The sequence below is a fragment of the Syngnathoides biaculeatus genome, chromosome 20 (genome assembly GCF_019802595.1).
Source record: "Syngnathoides biaculeatus isolate LvHL_M chromosome 20, ASM1980259v1, whole genome shotgun sequence".
NCBI lineage: Eukaryota > Metazoa > Chordata > Actinopteri > Syngnathiformes > Syngnathidae > Syngnathoides > Syngnathoides biaculeatus.
The window spans coordinates 10650933-10667918 of NC_084659.1; the positions used below are offsets into that span (position 1 = coordinate 10650933).

The 16986-nt window shown below is 42.2% G+C and overlaps 1 protein-coding gene across 23 annotated transcripts in view; it reads right to left on the reverse strand.

The window, feature by feature from the left end:
- Nucleotides 1-16986, reverse strand: part of large1 (LARGE xylosyl- and glucuronyltransferase 1) — a 193164-nt gene that overhangs the window by 18151 nt on the left and 158027 nt on the right. For all 23 annotated transcript variants that reach the window (XM_061806397.1, XM_061806393.1, XM_061806392.1 and 20 more), the window contains 3 exons: nt 13534-13616; nt 8504-8627; nt 6495-6666 (listed from right to left, as the gene is read on the reverse strand). In XM_061806397.1, coding sequence (XP_061662381.1) covers nt 6495-6666; nt 8504-8627; nt 13534-13616 — 379 coding nt within the window. The remainder of the gene's footprint in view (nt 1-6494; nt 6667-8503; nt 8628-13533; nt 13617-16986) is intronic.

Genomic DNA, 16986 nt, shown 5'->3' on the forward strand with positions numbered 1-16986 from the left:
CTTCCGAGAAAAAAAATGTATGCAAGCAATAAAGACATCGTAATTAGAAAACACCACAAGAAAGAAGTTGACACAAATAAAGAGTAAAAACAAGCGGGAATATTACTGACATAACTAATGACAATTTGTGAATTAAAGTTTGACAAGTACAATACATAATTGGAGTACAATGAAGCAGAACATATTTCTGATTCGGCGTTCACCAATTTTGTATTTTGTTTTCTTTTTCCGAGGGGCGGGGGGAGTACATGTCCTCCATTGTTCACTGAAAAGCTCATCCCACATCCCATCGCTGTTTCTGCGCTCAGGCCAAAGCAATAACCGTTTTATTTTGGCACCATCTGGTCTAATCTTTTTTACTAATCCTGCTTTTTTTTTTTTTTTGCAAATGAGATGTCCTGTTTTGCTGGCAGTCATTGAATGCACCTCATGTTCTGTCAGAAGTGAAATGGGATGGATATTTCTGCTTCTTCACGATATATTACACGTGGTCTACTTGACCATTACGTAATGCTTGCATATATTTTTATACTTTATTTTATAATTTTTATAATATTATAAAAATATATATTTTTATACTTTCCATGAGTCTAAAGCATCTATTGATGAGCCTCGTGTGAAGGCAGTTTGTTTGCTCTGAAAAATTTACTGAAATACAGTTATGTAACATGTTTCTGGTTGTGTACATGCTAGCATCCCTCAGTTTGAGGTGCTTTGGCGCCATCTGTTGGCATGTCCACAATCACTAACCCCTTTAACTGACCCCTTCGTGAATAGTGGGGGGTTCACCCGAACACTATTTTACTACATTATTTTTTTTTTCTCCCATTAATACATTTTACATTTATAAAGGATTACAACAGGAACATTGGAAATGAGACCAAATTGGAGGTTAACCAAGAAATTACAATCAAGCCAAGAGGTCTCAAGTGCATGAGAGAAGGCAACTGACTTGCAATTCCAGAGGGACACGTGGATTTTAATGAGTTTCTTTTCTTTTTTTTTGTGGTAAATTTATTAATAAGGAGAGGAGGAAGAGAAGGGCAAAGCGTTGGCCACAATAGACGTGGGCTGTAAACAAGTTCTGCTGAGAGCACAGTGGTCGGTATTATGCCACAATTGCCCTGGCAAGGTTTCCACTGTGTTTCTTTGTGCACTTCAAACAGTCCCAGCTGAAGATGAACAGATGGAGTGGGAGCTAATAAATGTTGAATATTTACTAGTATTACTGCAATGCAGCAAAGTGGGCAGACCAAAAGGGAGGGGATGTTGTGGATATGAGCACGTGGAAGAAATGTGACGCCACAAAGCGGATTTTTATTGGAACTGGCGGCACAGAGACAAATAAAGTGAAGCAAAACACAGCGTTAAATTGCGAGCTGGCAGGCCGAGGCAATTGATTGTCACCGGGACATCATCTCTGTCCCGGTGCCCTTGAACACCAACTGATCAGCTAAAAAGCCTTGTTGACGCACGGGCTTCAAAGTGCTGAATAAGAGAGAAATGATGTGGAAACAGCAATACACTAAGTGCTGCTAATTCAAGGACAGGTAGCTGGGCCAGGTAAGACACTCCAAGCATCACCTGCAATTAGTTCTGTTGTTCAAACGATGACGGGGTATTGGGTCGAGGCGTGACGTGATGGTTGAGAAAAGCAGTCTCTGTTGGCAGATGATTGTGTTCTTCAAAACAATGACAATTTCATACCCAAACTCCCAGATGAAGTTTGCATGCAAAGACAGAAATGCAGAGGCTTGAATTGCACATATTGACAAAGTTATTTGTACTTGTAAGAGAATAAATTGTCAATCACGCAAAGGCATTATCACGAACCAACGGTGCTTGGGCAGACCCAATTGCAGGACTCCAAGATGAGGACATGATGTTAGACGTGCTTTTATTTCAGAACCAGGTTAATTCCACAAAGCAGTCCAAAACAAGGCAGAGGTACAGACAAGCAAGGCTCGCCAGGATCCAAAAGACGTAAAGCAAGGTCCGATGACTATGGTGCAAACTAATGAGCATAACTGGATGAGATTAACCAAAGGGCACAGAATCACTGTGACTTACTCTCAGTGGTAGAGAATCCAACTGGCATTGAACACAACAGACTGACACAAGGCAACGAACAGGCAACGCCACTGACAAAACTCCAAACTTAAATACATGGTCTGATTAAAGTCCACGTGGAAAACAGCTGTGACAGGTGTCAGAGGTGACACCGCCAAGAGCATTGGCCTGGCCACGCCCCTCTTGGCAGTGGCCAAGCCTTGCTCACGACAGGCATAAAGGAAAGGCCTGATGTCGTTTGAGTTTAATCGTTTTAATACCTTCAGAACAAAAGAAGCTCTCTTATGTCCCTGCACCGGATGCTACGTCGCCTCCTGCCTGATGGGACAAAATGAAGGAGAGGGTGTGCATCATCAAGTGCGTTGAGTCCTTTAAATCACAGGATAATGGGTCACAAAAATATTTTTGAGAGATCATATTATTTGGCCTATTCTAACTTTGTTTGAAGCAGAGAGGGGAGGTGGGGTCTACATAATACTGAATAGTCAGAATATGTAAAAGTGCGCCCATACCCTCGAGAAACAGATCTAATGAGGTCTAATCAAGAACGTCTTTCATCATCGTCGTCACATGCTTCATGTCCTTCTCTCTCATCTTTGCTGCTCATGCATTTTAACACCATAAGCTGACCATATGCACAAGATCAGTGAGGAACACATGTTTTGCTTGGCTTGCTATCAGAGCTGCGATTGTCGTGCATTTTAAAAAAAATTAATATATTGCCCTACATAAAATAAATCCTCTTTATTTAATAAGTAACACAAATGGATGTTCATTAATGCTAAATTGAAGATTAAAAAGATGAGAGGAGAAACAGATCTCACGCTGTAATCGTTAACAACTGTCAAAATGCCATAATATGTTTACGGGACTGTGTGATTACAGGACCGCATTTGACAAGCGAGGTGGCTGCCAGTCCTTTAGTTCTGCGCGCGGCGATGATGAGAGGCAGCACGCTCCGGTGACCACGAAATGGGCGGCGGAAATGAGAAGTTTCCCCAATTGTCACAATCTCGCGTCTTGTAATGTATTGATTGTCTTCAGCCACTGCTGCCATTGGTCTGACCTTTGAACAATGCAGAAACATGTCACTGAGTAGTCACTTGGACAGCGGTAGGAAAAACTTTTTGCAAACAGTCGTGGAAGAAGGGAGAAAGAGTATGGCCAAAAATGGCGGATTTCCTACAAGCCCGTCCACAGTGCACGTTGATAATTCTTCATCACAATTGACGTACACTTATATTTTCAAACAACCCACGTTTCAAGTGCAGCGCGTTCAAAATTCCCCATTCCTTCTATTCTCCGGAGACACGGGCCTACGATATGCCTCTGGCCCCATCACAAAAGATTCGCCGCGAAAAAGTACAAGGTGCAACGTGGGAGCAGGAAGGAACGGGGGCACAATCTATTAACATCTCCGGGAAACGCACTGTACATCACGGTCATAAATGGAAAGCAGGAACATGCCCAATGAGGAGAAATGGGCTCCGACTACGCAGAACTCCTGAGAGATGTTGAAGAATTAATGAGTTCAAAGGCATTACAACACACTGTTCAATCCCCAGAACACCTCGACATTAAACACCCGACCTCAACCTGCCTGCCCTCCGCTGCTTGATACACACCGTCGCGGGCCTCTCAAATTTGTCAAAGCGGCAAGGGTCACGGACTGCACTTTCCGGAGGGCACGGTACTCGATATGGGAATGAAGGTAAAGTGAAATATGGGGTCTGGAGAGGTACTCTTAATTTCTCTAGAGCTCTTACCCAACTTTATAATATCTGCTGATTAGACTTGAGGAGGGATTCCGGGAAACCAGCGGGGATTTCTGACACTGGGAGGACAAACGATGTACATCACTCTTGTGGTCTTCGAATCCATCAGCAAGTCAGCATTTAAGGGCACAAACACTGGACATCGTGCCGGGCTTACATAATTAAAAAAGCAAAACATGAGGTGTGCAGGGGGAAAAGAGCGACAGGTGAGCAGGAAAATGAAATCCGTTGATGGGCACGGCACTTAATTGATCAAGTGTCAAAGCCAAAAGGAAACGTGTGATCCAATGTGTCTGCAATTATGCTACAAGGGCTGAAAATATCCCCGCATTTAAAGCACTACTAAAGAATACAACCGGGGAACTGTGAGGTCAGTGAAAATAACAATGAAAGTAACATTTTGGGAGCATCACAAGCAGTCATTACGCACCGAGGCCCAATAAATGCACTTGTAAAAACAGCTGCTGGGTCCAAAAGTAGAGTTTGTATCGTGACGGAATAGTGAGAGTAGAATTCCACACAAACACTGAAGAAAGTGAACGAATAATACAGCAAAACTAAATGTATTGTGGCACTTTGCTCAGGCTGTGATTGTTAAACAGACAAATATAATAGTACAAATTTGATTACAAACAGCCAAAATGTCAGAAAAACTCACTGAACACCCAAAAAACACCCCTAAAGAGAGGGAGTGCCAATAGAAATGCACCCGAATGACACTCTTTGCATCCCTGTGGTGAGCAGAAGTTATTTATATTTTTTATCCTCTCTCGGTTTTTTGACTTCCTATCGATAATTTGTGACGCATTTAATACTGAAAAAGGCTCCCTCGACCACCGGTGCTTTTCACACAACTCCGCACATCCCGGTTTCCAATCATTTCTTTCATTGGCGTGTGAGGTGACCAGGCAGGCAGCGGAAGCTTGTTAGATGACTCATTCAAAACAAAGCGTTCCCAATGACAGAGCGTTATTGCCATTTTGATTGAAAAACAGGCTCGTTTCTCGTGACACTTTTGATGTACACAAGTTACTTGAATTTTTATCATTCCTCAAATATACAGCGGTGCCTTGAGATACGAGTGACACGACTTGCCGCTGAGACATTTTGACGTGACGAGTTGCTTAGTTGATTTTTGCGGTGACTTGCGAAAAAAAAAAACCTGAAATACGAGCACCGTACCGTGAGAAAAAAAAAAGAAAAAACCTCACCTCATATCATGCCGCAGTTTAGCAAATAGTTTATTATTACTACAGCTTACTTAGGTGCTGTTACTGTGTCCATGTTTATCCAAGGGGCTGTAATATACTACCCCCTGGTGGCAAAGACACACAAACCAGAGGGAGCATCAAAATGGCTATTAAGATGTAGTTAAAAAAAGTCACAGAATTGAAATAATATAAATCCTTATGATGTATTTACTATAATATGTCATTACTTTGTTTTATTTTTCTTTTAATACACAAAAATTCCAAAATTTGATTGCTTATTATGTATTTAATTAAAGTGTCATTACTCAATTTTTTAAAAAGCACATTATTATAGAGTGCTATTTTTTCATTACTGTACAACTGTTTTCCTTGTTTTTTTCCAAGGCTGGGGTGGATTAATGGCAAATTTTATACATTTCCAAAGGGAAAGATGATTTCAAATATAGAGTATGTGTGTTTTGAGTGACAAGTGAAAAGTGTGGTCTCAAATGACCAATTAAAGCAAATACATGAAGGGCTTTGCTGGCAAAAGTGCTGCCATACATCCCAGCGTGAGCAGCCTTGATTAAAAAGTTGCTCAAGTTGAAGTAAAGCTTTTTCCCCCAAGTGTATGTCCGTGCCCACTTTTGCTTTTCAACATAATAGGGACGGACAGACGACTCAGCCAGACTGGACAAGGAGTGGGTGGCCCGTGCGACGCGTTGGAGTCAACCGTTAACGAAGATTGATCCAAAGCGCTGCCGGCCGCGCTGCTCTACAGGACAGCGGCTGCGATAAATCTTTAAAGTGATTCGCCACCACCCCGCGCCTACGTGACTTCCCGCAACCTGAACTTTTCTCCAATGAATTCGCCCCCAGGACTCCGTGCCCCCGTGACACTCACTGCCTTTTATTGCTTTAATGCTCTTTAGCCATCCTTTAAGTCGAAAAAATAAAAGTACTAATTAGTATGTTTTCAATCATTTTGTGGACTGTCGTCAACTTTGTGTACCACCTTACCTTACAATAAAATATCATTTGGAAGACCACATGAGGAAATTTACCATTAAAAATGATGTAAACGTGCGTGGATAATTATGTATCCCACTGGGCATTCCAAAATATATCACAATTTTGTACCAACATTTATAATAATGGGCAGAAGACGCAATCAATTGGTCGTTAGGTGGAAATGATTGGTGACAGACTTTTATTCCTATTCTCTGGCATCTAAAATGAATACAAATAATATTTTACAAAATTTAAATTGATTATTGATTCTCAGCTGCTTTTCTACGTCGTGAAAAGTTTTGTTGAATGCTCAATCCTAGCGCCATAAAAGTTGCAAAACACATAACCGTTTCGATACTTTAGTCAGCCCCAAAAATTCGTGACGTAAGTGGCGGACGGAAGACTATGAATCTAATAAAAGAAAAAAAAAAAAGAAAAGTCATGTTACCTTTGAATTTATGGAAGACGGCCCACAGCTCGGCGATATCCGTGGCGAACGTGATGTCCGTGTCCAGGACGATGACTTTTTGGAGATCTGGTGGAAGCGTCTTGGTGAGCACCAGCTTCATCAAACCGTAGATTCCAGAGTAATGCTTGTTGGGGATCCACGACACCTCCGACTGCATTGTCAGCGCGTCGAAATAGCAGACAAACAATCTGTCACCTTTATTACAAGTCTGGAGGCTGCCACATTGGAACATTCAACAGTGGTTTACTGTAATGTCCAGCCTATAAACATTTTTACACGCTTTCAACCCTGCGACTTGTGCGGTGATGCGGCTAATTTGTGCATTTTTTCTCATGGTAGCGAGGGGGCACTCGAGCGGAAATGGTAAGAGTGAGACCAGTGGAATATATGTGCCGAGGAAGTGATTTTTTTATAGGTATGTTTTTTTTTTTTTTTTCCAACTGGCCCTGTTAGCGCCGCACTCGTGTGTTTCTGCTGTTACTGCTGTGTTTCAGGAATTTTGGTATGTTTTTTTTTTTTTTTAATAAACGGTTCTGTTAGTGCTGTGGTACCATGTAGTTTTTTCTGTTTTATTTTTACTGGTATGTTTTGGTTTTTTTTGTTTTGTTTTTTTTTAAACCACCCCTGTTTGTGCTATCGTGTTGTTGCTGTGTTAAATTAAGCTAAGCTATTAAAACTTTGAAAACTGTGTGTACCGTCTTTCTTTGTAAATATCTTGTGTTTCAATGTGGACACTTTTACACAGGTGAGGTTTATGTATGTACCAAATGGTATTTCCTTTACAAATGTACTGGGTGAGGTTTATAGTCCGGTGCGCTCCGTAGGCCGCAAATGACGGTACTTCTTTTTGCATTTTTCGTATAACAGTGCAATTTGTGAACACACAAGCACATTATATTAATTAAAACACACTTATGCAACACAATATAAGTGTACTTATACATTTGAAAAAATAAGCATTAAATGTACACAAAAAACTGCATGGATTTTCATGTTTTATAAAGGTTGGGTACGCAGATTGTTTCAATTACAATAACTATACAAGGGCTCTTTTAAGAATAGAGCATCACCAATTATCCCATCAATTGGGCAGATAAAAACTTATTTTGCATTAAACAATAACAGTCATGTGACGTGCAGGTATTATTTTTGTGATTCATACAGCCTTGGGCTCAGAACAGAGCTCTTTTTAACTGTACCTCACACTAAATGAGAATCTGCTGCACTTGGAAAATACGGCAGGCTTGGCAATATACCATCCACATGACTTAAAAACACTACGATATCTCGGAGGAAAACCATCTTAAAATATGGTTTCATTTTGTTCCCTAAACTTGGACAAGCTGGATATTTAAACCGGGCACTTTTTGCCATTCGGCTTCCAGAAATGTACTCTTTCTGACAAGTGGCGGGGGGGGGGGAAAAAAAGTGCCCCGAATACACATTCAAGCATTTATTTTCAGCGAGCATTATCATCATCTTTGGGACTCAATGTTGCCTGTCATTACGACGCTGGCACAAGCGCCACTGCTTACTCTCTGCTGTCTGTTGTGCAAAGGACACTGTTTGCATAAAATCGTTGAAATACAGTAAACATTACATTCGTCACACCCAGGGCATTCATTCCGTTGCCGCAAAACTAACAGTCTATTTAGGATGCCAAAATAGTCTGAGTGCAAATGTTAGCGCTCTAATGTCGGTGCATAATAAATACTGTCTACGAAATAAGATAATTACATGAACCACCTATTTTTCCTGAAGGGAAAAAAGGATGTGGTTATCTGGGGAGAGATGCTCATTTTCTTAATTTGCATAAAACACCAGGCAGTTCATCATCGACTAACGGCCAATATTTCATCCCATCCCAACGTTGTCGGTTTCCACAAACTTTTTAACTGTCAAGGACTCTCTTTAAGATGATAATGACGTGTGTGGTCGGTCCAATGACAGGAAGTAAAGCGGTGAGTTACTGAGCCGGTGTTTCTCACCTTCAGCTCGTCGCCATCGTAGAAGTTGACCCGGACAGCAGGAACCATCCAGGTGTGGAACAGCGACGACAGGATTTGCTGAGCTATGGAGTCGGTGATGAAATGGAAATGGAGGGGGTTCCGCCTGTGGATCCACACACACACATACACACACACACACACACACACACACACACACACACCACACACACACACACACGGAGGCTTACATACATTTTCTGCGCTTTCACAGAAACTTCAAAGCATTCTACACATTCAAATATGCTACAGTGATAAATTTAAGGGCATTGTCAAACCAGAAGGGGAGTTAAAAAAAAAAAAAAAAAAGATCTTACACACGGTATCCTACTTTGAAGACTATGGCACAACAAATGCACTTTTTACAGCTATTAACACAATACTGCTGTTTAAGTGCAAAAAAAAAAAAATTACTCAAAACTCAGCATTACGGTGAGTCGAGCCCTCTATTTTGACAATTTCAATTACAATTGTGAAATGATCCCAAACTTTGAACATTCTCAGTCTTTTACGGATTACTTGTGGTTTGCTGCCATCGCGCCAAATTATAGGATTTATGTAGCATTAATCCTTGGGGAAAAAAAACCTCCCTGCAGAGCTTTGAGGCAGAATTTTTCCTTTTATTCATACCCCTTTGTGTCCAGACTGCAAACGAATCTTCCGTATTTTCCGCACTATAAGGCGCACCTTCAATGAATGGCCTATTTCAAAACTTTTTTCATATATAAAGTGCACCGGATTATAAGGCGCATAGAATAGACGCGACAGTAGAGGTTGGGGTTATGTTATGCATCCCATTAGATGGAGCTGCACTAAAGGCTCAATAATTGATCCACATGTAAGGCGCACCGACAGCTTTTGAGAAAATGAAAGGCTTTTAGGTGCGCCTTATAGCACGGAAAATACCTCAGTACTCAGTAACTCAGCCAAAGACAGCCATTCACCTTTCTATCACAAACGGCCTCAACTCAGCAAAGCGCACCCACAGATGCATTTTCAGAAATTTAAAAGGTTAATCATGGGAGAGTTAGTCAAAAATGCTTTTTATATTATAATCCAATATCAATCGAATCAACAGACCAACTAACCGGATGCCTGAACGTCGACGCTTGACGGTCCAAGCAGCCTTCCTCAGCTATACTGCATCTGCTGATGAAGACTATGTGATATCCATGAAACCTCTAGAGCAAGCAACTATGTCGACCATTAGAGGAGATTGTTTTTGCTAATCTAAATATCGTTTGGACGGCGCGTGCGTCTCGGCCCCGGGGAGACGCAACGCCATCCAGGAGATGATTCATCAGACAGGACGGCCGAGGCTTATACAGAAGAGACAATAAAGTCTGACCCAGGAGGAACTGCATCTTTTATCCTGGGACTCCTTTGAAATTAGATGAGACAGCTTAAAGGGATTTATGCTGCTTAATGCATTTCGCCAAACACCAGCTTGTATGCGCCTCGGTGAGAGTGTACGCACTCAGTAGGTATTCAGGAATCTAAATCAGGTCAAGAATTAGAGAAACTTAACGGGGGATGCGAGCGCCACGGGACAGCGGAGGCTGAATGACTTTGGTACTCAATGTGTCAGCTGCACTTGCTCCAGGAGTCTGCGAGGTGCACAACAGAGATGCTGCTCCTAGTCCATTCAGGTTGTCAGTGCAAATAATGGCCCGACATCCTTTGAACAAACAACACCATTCATTTTGCTGGATGCTCGCGGACAAAGACGTGAATGCGACGAGTGGATCCTGATAATCACGGTCACGTCATGACCATCTAATCTTCACAATCTTGTCTAAGGAGCAGGGGCGCTGATTTATTGCTTTACAGTCAACTACGGGTGAACCTAGAAAGGATATTTATTAGCGTGAACCTTGACCTTCACCTACTTCTAACTGGTATCCCAGCATATGGGAAGACATGTCGCCGTGTTGAAAAATAACATCAATTGAAACTGGGTTAAGAAATGTCCAACCCATTATTGAAACCTTGACAGATGGTAGGTGTCCAATTGATTTTGGACAGCACAAAGCCACTTCACGACTGAAAAGGTTTCAGTCTGAAGTCTAAAATCTGGACTGCTTTCAGAGCATTGGGTTAACGAGTTAAGCTTGAGACATTTTTTATGCATAGATTTGGTTCTACACCAGGGATGGGACACTGAAAAAACAGAGAGGGCCTCAATTTTTCATCAGCGCAACAAGGGCTGCTTTGGGTAATTCTCATTTGAGAGGTTAGAAGCTTTCGCATACGTCTTGCATTACCTTCGGTTCCCAGCATGCATTGCGCTGTTAAATGCTGGATTTTTGCCATAAAAAGAACGTTAGTCATTAAAACAATCACAGTTGACAATGTCATGTCATTATCCAAGCCGCTTATCCTCACAAGGGTTGCGGGAAAGCTGGAGCCCATACCAGCTAGCTTCGGGCGAAAGGCGGACTATAACCTGAACTGGTCGCCAGTCAGTCACAGGGCAGATAGTGACACCATCTAAATAAATCACTTACATCAGCTTGCCTTTAAATTTGTTTTCAACAAATAACCCGTTTCCTAATCTTGATAATAGGCTCAGTAGACGTGAGACTTGAGGAATGGAAGGACACTCTCCCATACCAGCCATAGACTGAATGAGGCACGCAATTAGCTATGGGCAAAGACCAATGGTGGCCGGGACTGGTTGCTTCCTGAACACCATCTTGGGCACAAGACACAATGCTGAACAGCTCAAGGGTGCCAAATAAGGAACCCAGGCATCGCTTGAAGGTGGTAGTGGAAGACCTTGCCTCGTTGCCAAGTCACGGAAACTCTGTATAGGGAGGGCTCCCCCCTCTCCCGCACACACACGTGCACACACAAAAGCAGATAACAGCCTTGTGCTGTTGTTTAATTTCACACTTGATGGGCAGGTAGGCACTTCAGAGAGACACAAATTGGTATACAAGCAATTAAAAAGTCCATTTTGTACATCGCTTTTAAGCAAATCAAACGTGCGCAGTAATCATCACTAAAAGGTGCCCCGTTAAATCATTAAGTGACTTTTTTTTTGGTTTGGTTTTTTAGGACTGATAGAAAATGAGGAGTGAAATCAATATTGACCAAAGGTAAGCGATGAATCATGAAGGTAGAATCTGCTCCTCTGAGTGTCCCACGTTTCATCATTCTGAGGGTTGTAGTGAAAATAAATTAGACAAGAAATTTGTTGTAAAGTACAATTTGAGCTCAGTGACAAACAAAACGAGAATTATTTGACAAAGAGTCAACTAACGAGTGCAAAATGGGAAATGATTCAAATTCGCAACGGATAATATATGAAAAACAATATTTCATCAGATATTGACTATGACAGAGGCAGTACAGCAGGGGAGACTATTTGTTAAATGCTGCAGGGTCTCATCATCACAGGGTCCCACGGTGTTGGGCAATCAATGGCCTATCTCATTCAATCCGCTCGGTTTCAACGCAGCGTCCCCCGCTATCAGAGGACAGCCCAACATGGCCGATCTCACAGAGTGCTGTCTGCTCTAATGCTTGTCACTCAGTGGCAAAACAACAGTGAGTCAACATATAAAGCCCTCGTTTCATTCAACATCGCCTCAGGGCGTCAGAATATTAGCCGCGCTATTGGTGACCGGTCCTCTGCTTTTAAAAAAAACAAAACAAAAAAAAAAGGGTCATCCCGCCCAAATCCAAACTCATCATCTGCTTTGACCGCAAAATACTTCTGATTGTCCTGCCAAAGTCACCTCTCATTAGCTTCAAGTCAGCATACCCTTTCTAAAGTCTAAATCACATCAACGGGTCTAAAACTGGGCATCAATAACAATCTGTTGCGACCTTACCTTGGTTAACTCAATCTGCAGAGAGCACCTTCAGTTAGGGTCAGCTGAACATCACGAAAGATCCTTTCAACCGCGCCGCCGTGAAGCGTGTGAGGGAAACGCGCTTGTAGCTTGGGACAAACTTTTAGGCTTGTTTGCGAGACTCACTCAACTGTGGATACTCGGTTGAAATAAAATGACACTGAATAATTCCGCCGGCCATGGTCTGAGCAAGTGTTGGCTTTACACGAGTGAATTAATCAAAGGACTAATGAAAGGAAATGCTCGGGACATTTGCTGTGATTATGAAAAGTGCTTGACCCAATTACTAAAATGGGAACAGATGAGTGCCCCCCCCCCTCCGTCCCCCCACCTTAACCCTGCCTAGTCAACCTCTCTGTGTTTTAGCCACACCCGAGTGGCCATTTCCGCGCTAAAACAACCCCTGAGTGGTGTACCATAATGCACTCCATCCGGCAGTAAGTGCACACGGATCCATTAATTGTGAATAGAAATTCAATGAACCCGAGACTAAGAAGATAGTCTATCATCCATTATATCAGAAACCTCCTGTGCATGCACATCTAAGAAGTATTGAGGTGCAGACACACTGCACTTTCACTGGATGGCGCGGTAATAATGGCGGCATGGCGCAAGCGTGACCATATTTGGCGCTGGTTGCCAAGTGATGAAACGGGGAATAGCCTGGTGCCTTTTGCCACTGGCTTGGCTGTATGATCATAAATACGACCCCGGCTTTGCCAACAATCAAGAGGAGGAGGGAGCAGATGAGCAGCAGCACGGAAAGTTTGGGTTCGTCGGATTCTAATGGCATGGCGGTATCCGGGGAAGTTGAGGCCGGTGCCCAACCTACAGTTTCATGAAAAACACTTTGAGGTCTACTTCAGGCTGAGCAGGGAGCAGTTTGTCTTTCTTTTTGCCCGGAGCTCGGACACTGGAACAACGGATGAATTCCTGATTCTCTATCTCCTCCTCCGTGGTGTTTTCTGCCAGAATTGGCTTGCTATTTTCACTCTAAAAACCACGATGCCAATGTCTTATTGGATGGAAACCTGTTGTCAGAGTCAACAGCGCCTCTGTATTCTGTTTTTTTCTTCAACTGCTTCAAGGCATAATCAATCACAAATCGCTTTCCGTTCAAAACAGAACATTATCGTGTAAAAAAAAGGTTACCTGTGGAAAAGGACCGATTTAACCAGGGTCACCACATCTCGGCTGGCGTTGTAACCTGCGCACACAATGGCGACATGGATGGTCTGCGGAAACAAGGAAAATGGAAGAAATTGTTTTATTTAAGTTCCCCTTAGTGAGTGAGAACAGAAACAAGCAATGGCTTTACTGTTTTTTGCGACTCTTGTTGAAAACTGTATGGACCTCCCCCCCACGATGTCATAAAAATGGTCTTCCACTCATAAAGTGGTTGTTTAGTTGGTCCAGAAAAACACATTTGAGAATCCGTAATTTTAGCAGCCCAATGTAAAAACCTTAATATTGAAATAATACCTATGAGCATAAAGTGCAGGAGCAGCCCAATAATTCCTGATTTTTAATAGGGTCAACAACCATAAACCCGGCGCCCGCATCATTACTCGCTGCAGAATGTATAGCACTTGTACAGAGCTGTTGCGATGGAATGTGATTGCCCACAGCAGTTCTCCTAAAGTGTTCCCCAACCCAAGTCGCAATATGTGGGTTAATAATGCAACAATGTCTCGGGGGAATAGGAGGCTGTGTGCCATAAGCGCAGCGTGCATCTGGCAAGATTGAAAAAGGGTTCAATGACATTATGAACAAAGACAAACTCAATTCTTTGTCATTGTGTGCCGACAGAAGCTGTCCGTGTAGTTGTTCAAACAGCTTTTCGCTCAGCGGTGAATGCGATGCACATGTTCAGACAAAAGTAATAACACAAGGTCTTCACTGTCCATCAACCCATCGGAATGGTAGGGGGTCAGATCTGCGTCAGACGGGTCGATGGGCCTTGCTCAAATGCTCGCAGGCTCGTGTTTTGTCTATCTGTCACTGCAGCAGCCAGCACCGGGCAGTCAGAGGATTCGCCTTGACGTTTTAATCAGCTGTACAATCAAAAAATGATGTTTATGCTAAGTAAGCTTTAAATACTTGTGAACATTTCCGAATGTGTTACCGGCGTTGTGTGAACTCCGCGTCGAATGCGGCAGTCTACAACTGACAGACCAAGATTTCCTTTCAATACCCGTCTTGTATTAAACACCGAGCGGTAGAGTTTCATTGCAAAATGTTGCGTAAAAATAAATCTCTGCTACGTGATGAGTCGGAGTAATTTCCTTGTCGGCGCGCGACTCCACCGCTTCTCTATGCCCTTTGTCTCCTGACATGTCCTGTTTGATCCCTTACCTCCAGTTTCAAGAGTTTCCCTGAGCTATTTTTTTTTTTTTTGAGAGAAGCACTCGAGATTTCTTTTGTGTAAAGGAATAACACATCTGATACTTTGTCCTTCCCCATTTTGGTTCAGAATAGAATGTGATGTGTTCCCGATGCCCTTGTGTGTATGGAAACGAAAGCTTTTGTAGCTTTTTTGAATGAGGGATGGTATACACCAGGTGATGTTTGTCGACAAGAGACAATTTCGAGACTGCGTTTATATTCTACAGGCCGGAGGATCTCTGAAGCCCCATCTCCAACACACTTATTGATTGGACTCCAGGTTGGCTCTGATTAACTCTAAGAGATTCTGTCGCCGAGACGTTCACTTTTTCCCCACCAGTCTTGTGAATATTTTCAATTAAAATGTGAAAATTAGTTTAGTTACTTGGTAGTTTAAGCAGACACTTAATTCTTCTAATTCAGATGAAGATCAGGCAACATTTTATGAACAGAAAATTCAAAATGTTCACAAACTTTATTCCTCCCTCGGTACTGTATATGGGTGATTCCCTAATATGGGTATGAGGTCAGTCAGTTTTGAATATCATGACCCTGCTATTAAGGATTCTACATTAAGTAACTTGCTTTAACTCATTTTCCAGGATTTCTCCCTCACTGCCCTGGGAAATGGCTCCAATTTTAGCTCCAAAATGCCATCTCGACACGTCAAAACTCGGAGCCCATTTGCTGCCCTCAAAGCTTCCACCGTAATCTCCCTTTAGGGGTCAGGGCAGCCTGGCTAACCCTCAAAAGATCAACGGGTCGTGTGCAAGCACCGGCGGACCGGCATTGGAGTCAGACTGCCCTCGTTCGATTTTCTTACTCCTTCCAGCCCAGAAGTAGCTCTGCCTGCTCTGTATTTCCTTTGCTTTCAAAAACTACTCTGCCCAAAAAAAAAAAAAAAAAAAAAAAAAAAACGCTTGAGTGACAAGCTGCAGTGTGTGAAAGTAGGCTGTGGTGATAAGACACCATTTAAGAACACTACACACCCACGAGTGCAAAAAGTACAAGGTGTGCGACTCCTTGAAAATGTAGAGAGGGGGGGGGGGAAATCAGCCGTGGACCTTCAGTTAGCAAAAGCTAAAGACAAATTTATCTTGCTGCTTCTCATTTTCATAACGCATGATTATTATCCTCTTCAATACGAGCTTTCATAGCAACATTTTATTCTACTGTTAGCTTGTGTCCTTACATTCCTAAACATCTGCTGAGCAGTGGACCAAAATTTAAAATAATAGTATAATAACAGTAATCCAATTGAGCCCAAGAAGCATCCAGCCTGCCATTTAATCAAATAATTCAAGGTTATTTTTGAGGGATTAATATTTGTTTTTAATTTTTTGGGGTTTTGGGGTCCACTCAACCCCGCATTGCTTCCACTAACAACATGGCTGCGAACAGAGAGGAGCTAGCTTACAAAACCAGTCAGTGTTGCCAATGTTAGTGTTTTAAGCGACTTTTCTTCACTATGTGCTCATCATACTTTTTGTTTCTTTTTTTTTTTTTTTTTTTAAACAAAGTGTCATCATATGATGTGATTTCAAGCTACATTTCAATCTTGCAATAATTACAAGGTTGTAACTCATAAATTAAAGTTGGCTATAGTCACATTTTTTAGGGACTTTTTTCAAGTGATTAAATGTGAGCAAAAATTTCCATGTTAGTCATAACAGTTTAATAAACCTGTCATAATTTCTTTTCTTTCTGCCAGTCCCTGAGAAAATGTAACCTCATACTCGAATGCTGCTAATGTTAACGTCTGTGCTCACATTTTGCAGAGGACTGCAACATTTCCACACATTCATACTATAATCTAAACAAAATTTCCACCTTGCTAAATCTAGAGTCTTTCATCATGTTAAGTCATTGCCCTGGTGCAGTTACATATATGAATCTTGTGCGTGAACACCTCAGTCCTCTCTGTAGTTGAGTTAGTAAAGGACCTCTATATGAGGAAATGTATTTCATTTCTAATCCAAACATTAGGTGACAGCCCTTTAAAGTCCTTTCCCTGGATATCTGTCAAGTTGTAAAATTGAAAGGCCTTTGGACGCGTTTCTGCCTTTCGCTTTGGCTCCCCAAACTCTTTGGAGTTTGTATTGAGCTAGTGCCGAGATACACTATCTTCATTCTGGTCGTCCTCCCACTGAGCTAAAATGTGCTGCGCCGCTGCGGGAGCACTATCAGATCACAGCATGGCAACGCCGCACTCCTCACATC